A 5000-nucleotide genomic window follows, 5' to 3' on the forward strand; every position below is an offset into this window, starting at 1 on the left:
GGTCGTATGTGTATTATGAAAATTGAACATAATTTAGAACATCCCAGGAGTTGGAATTTTCCCAGAATTGTCTTTGATTTTGTCACTTTAATCACAATAAAGTTTGCAAATTCGAATGTAATCTGGTTTATCATATGATGTTCAATATTCCTGAAATTTTATCGCTCGAGAAAAATAATCCAGCCACAAATCTTCTCCTGTTACATCAGCATCGAGACCTACTGTTTTTTTAGAAAGATATCTAATATTATATACATTACTGTATATAAACACACCGAAATTCGTATGGAAATTGTAAATAAAGAATGTTTTCATGATGACTCTTTTCAGCAAAGATTAAAGGAATCCACTACTTTTTAATCTTGGAGATGGCATGAGAGAATAGCTTCAGCAGAGGTTTAATTCTCCTTTTCGTCGTCTGCTTAGGGCAGGGGTTCGCGAACCCCCAGGGGTTCAAAACCAGATTTCAAGGGGTACTTAGATGGCTGACGAAAATTTTTTTTTTAGATAGTTACATCTGCTCAGAGAGAGAGAGAGAGAGAGAGAGAGAGAGAGAGAGAGAGAGTGTGTGTGTGTGTGTGTGTGTGACGGAGGGGCGCGCCATATCGTGTCGGTTTAATTTCAAACAGCAACGTGAGTGAGGGTGGGGGATGGTTACGTGGACACTGGACAGTCAGCTCACTCAGCTAGCCAACAGACACTGATGCACATCGTAGTTGTTGCTCCTGTCTCCAACGCCTTTTGTTTGCTTAAATGAGGTTAGTTCGTGTTTTTTTTTTTATTCTGTATTGAATATTCTTTTATCATTGGCAATATTATACATGCATTTCACAGTATACTCGTACGTGTATATAGCTTTGGTTATAAAAAAGTTCCTCTTCTACAATTCCAGATATCGTTATGGCCTCATCAGCGAAGAAACGGCAGTATGATGAAAGCTACATTCAGTATGGATTCACTGCTATCAACAAAAGTGGGATTGAATTTCCACAGTGTGTATTATGCCACAAAGTTTTGTCACTGGAGTGCATGAAGCCTAGATTTCTCAAACGCCATCTAAACAGCTGTCATCCAAGTTTTATAAGCAAGAATGCTGCTTTCTCCAAGCAAAAGGAAGAGGGATTGAAGCGAGCACGCTTCGATCGTTCGGGACATTTCAGGCAACAAAATGAAGCTGGTTTGCGTGCATCCTACATGGTATCACTGAGAATTGCACAAGAAAAGAAACCTCACAACATTGCAGAAAAGTTGATAGTTCCTTGCTGCAAAGATATAATACGTTGTGTTATTGGTTGTGATGCTGAGCAGAAGGTCACATCAGTACCTCTCTCAAATGATACTGTTCATCGACGAATAGTAGATATGTCTGAGGATGTCAAACAACAAGTAATTGCTGAATTAAAGGAAGCCTCTTTAGGAAAATATGCAATCCAGCTTGACGAGTCGACTGACGTGGCTGCTTGTGCACAACTCCTAGTGTTTGTGCGATACGTCACTGGTCAAGATTTTAAGGAAGAGTTTTTGTTCTGTCATACCTTGAATACGACTACTAGAGGTGAAGACATTTTCAATGAAGTCTCATTGTTTTTTGAGAAAGAAGGACTGTCTTGGAATAATGTATGTGCATGCACAACTGACGGAGCACCAGCAATGCTTGGTCGTCGATCAGGATTTCGAGGAAGAGTGAATCAGGTGAATCCTGAAACCAAGCATCTTCATTGCATGCTTCATAGATATGCCCTGGCATCCAAAACTCTCCCACCTGATTTAAAATTAGTCCTGGATGATGTTGTGCACATGGTAAATGCCATCAAGTCAAGCGCCCTAAATACAAGACTGTTTTCCCTTCTGTGCCAAGAGTTTGGAAGTGATGAAGAAGTGTTGCTCCTTCACACTGAGGTTCGCTGGCTGTCGAGGGGGAATGTGGTATCAAGAGTAGAATCACTAAAGGAGGAGCTCACTGAATTCTTCAAATGTGACAACAAGGCAAAGTCACTTGATTTCACCAAGAAATTGTCAGACAGCCAGTGGCTTCAGAAGCTGGCCTACCTGAGTGACATATTCTTACGCCTCAACTCATTTAACTTATCCCTCCAAGGCCGTTTTGCCACAGTGAGTGATTTCATGGACAAACTTAGGTCACTGACCATGAAGCTGGAGCTTTGGGAAGGGAAGGTCAAAGATGGAAATCTTAGCATGTTTGAACACCTTGGTGAGGCACTTGATAAAAGTCAAAACACTGGAAAACAAGATGTGATGCAACTTGTGCAATCACATCTAGCTTCTCTGCGGATGGAGCTGCAGTCTTACTTCCCCGAATTGAGTGAATTGGAATCAAAATTGATTAGAAACCCTTTCATTGTGAATGTGCACCTTCTCCCAGATAACATGCAAGAGGAGTTCTTAGAGTTGGTGAACGACTCTGTTGCAAAAGATGCATTTGAAACACTTTCCCTAACCAAGTTCTGGGCTAAAATGAGTGAGATTTACCCTGTTGTATCTAAAGTAGTTCTGAACTCTTTGTTGATGTTCCCTAGTACTTATCTGTGTGAGCAAGGATTTTCAACGCTGTTGAACATGAAAACCAAACATCGATCACGGCTTAATGTGGAACATGACCTACGATTGTGCCTGTCTAATACTGCTCCTCGAATTGAGAAACTTGTTTGTAACAGACAGGCACAGCCTTCACACTGAAGTTCAGTAATGGTTGATAAAGGAAATATTGTTTCATTTCTGCATGTGTAGTATCACTGTAAAATACTTGGAATATTCATGTTTCATCTCAATAAAGTAATAAAAATTTGAATAATTTCATAATATCCTATGTTGTACCATTGTACATTGAGTTAGTTACTAAATTACCATTTTGTTCGATGTCAGATTACCGGGGGGTACTGGTAAATGGTCTTATATCTCAGGGGGTACTTGACGGGAAAAAGGTTGAGAACCCCTGGCTTAGGGGCTTCGACGGTTGTTTTTTGTATGTAGGAATCTATAAAATATGTCCGTAGTGCCTTGAAACATGTTGGAATGATCTTTCTTTTTGTTCAAAGAAACAGGATGTAAAACAATTTTGGATATATTTTTTCTCGACATTTGTGGGTATATTACATCCTTTGGAAGATATGGTACAAAATATATGCAGCTCTACGGTTTTTCAACAAGTCTTCAAGGACCAGGTTGGTAGCCCAACCTTTTTTCATTTTGGATGTTAGACCGAGAGCACACCTTGACGCACAAACCTGAGCAGAGAAGTAGGTTCACCACGCTGTCATACGTGGTCCACGTGCATGTATATAAAATACTTCATTTATTAGTAGGTTATCAAGTCTTGTATCCATCATATCTAAAAAAATTATATATTCATCCTAAATATGATGTGAATCCGTGTTGGTCCAGTAAAAATGGGTTAAAATTGGCGTTTTTTAAACATTTCCTGACCAATTCTATTAATTTACACGAAAAAAAAAGATGAAGATCTTGCTAATGTGGGACTGACAAGAGAATCTTGAAATACGAACTAATCGCCGTTATGGGAACCATGACATATGCAGTAGGCATACTGATAGGTAAATCTTGAAACCTTTATATTTGAACTATAAACGACATTCATCAATTTCAAGTAACTCAAAAGACAAAAGGATTTTTTTCTACAACCAGATCCATTGTTAGCTAGCGGCATCATCTGTTAGGTGAAACGGGGTCTTATATCCACAAACTTCATCTTACGTATATTAAATTATGTTAATCTTCTGACCTACAGAAACCAAAATATCATAAATCAAATGCATATTTGTAATTCCAGGTCAAATGCACAGGACTCATGAAGACCAGGAGGTGAGTTACAATGACTCTGCATTTTTTTTTCAAATGAGGTCTCCCTCGATAGGACAATTTACTTAAGAGAAGTAGGAATTTTCAAAAGAATAATAACGGTTAATATCTAAGAACCAACTGGACCATACATGATTCCTGTGGAGGCATGGAAAGCCTTAGGAGATGAAGGAGTGGATATACTGTACGATCTCATGATAAAGATTTTTGAGCAGGTAATGATACCAAATGAGTGGCATGGGAGTATAATGATCCCAATCTTCAAAGGGAAAGGGGATGTCCGAGAGTGTGGGAATTATAAAGGTATTAAATTGATGTCCCACACTCTGAAAATACTGGAAAGGATGATAGATGCCAGACTAAGAGAAGAAGTAGAAATAGGCAAAGAGCAGATGGGATTTATGAAGGGGAGGGGAACAACAGATGGTTTATTTTGTCTAAGGCAACTAATGGAGAAATTCCTGGAAAAGCAAAGAGACCTGCATGTGGTATTCATTGACCTTGAAAAGGCTTGTGACCGAGTCCCAAGACAAGAGGTATGGAGGAGTCTGAGGGAGAGCAGGGTGCCAGAGAAGTACGTTCGATTGATACAAGAGATGTACCGTAATGTATTTACTAGAGTGAGGAGCAGTGCTGGGGATACAGAGGGTTTTGAGGTGAGAGTAGGATTACACCAAGGGTCAGCTCTGAGCCCATTTATCTTTAACATAGTGATGGACGTTTTAATAGAAGAGGTAAGGGAGGCAGTACCATGGAACATATTGTATGCAGATGATATTGTTCTGTGCGCAGAGAGCAGGGAAAATCTGGAAATGAAATTGAAAAGGTGGAGACAAGTACTGGAGGACAGAGGAATGAGAATAAGTAGATCTAAGACAGAATATATGTGTACCACCAGTGAGGGGGATGATAGAGAAAGTATTCATCTTAGAGGAGAACAGATAAAGAGAGTTGATAAGTTTAAGTATTTGGGATCCTTTGTTAACGCTGGAGGAGGTATGGAAGATGAAGTTAAACATCGGGTACAGGCAGGCTGGAACAACTGGAGAACAGCCTCAGGAGTTCTTTGTGACAAAAGAATACCACTGAGGTTGAAAGGAAAATTTCATAAGACAGTGGTAAGAACAGCAATGCTGTATGGAACAGAAACAGCAAGCATGAGG

At 39.6% G+C, this 5000-nt stretch overlaps 1 protein-coding gene across 1 annotated transcript; it reads left to right on the forward strand.

Moving 5' to 3' along the window:
* The first annotated feature begins 900 nt into the window (after positions 1-900).
* On the forward strand, positions 901-2697 carry LOC137623364 (zinc finger BED domain-containing protein 5-like). Its single transcript, XM_068354195.1, has one exon. The coding sequence runs from the start codon at positions 901-903 to the stop codon at positions 2695-2697; it is 1797 nt and encodes a 598-aa protein (XP_068210296.1).
* The last annotated feature ends 2303 nt before the right edge of the window (positions 2698-5000 follow it).

The sequence above is a fragment of the Palaemon carinicauda genome, chromosome 30 (genome assembly GCF_036898095.1).
Source record: "Palaemon carinicauda isolate YSFRI2023 chromosome 30, ASM3689809v2, whole genome shotgun sequence".
Taxonomy (NCBI): Eukaryota; Metazoa; Arthropoda; class Malacostraca; order Decapoda; family Palaemonidae; genus Palaemon; species Palaemon carinicauda.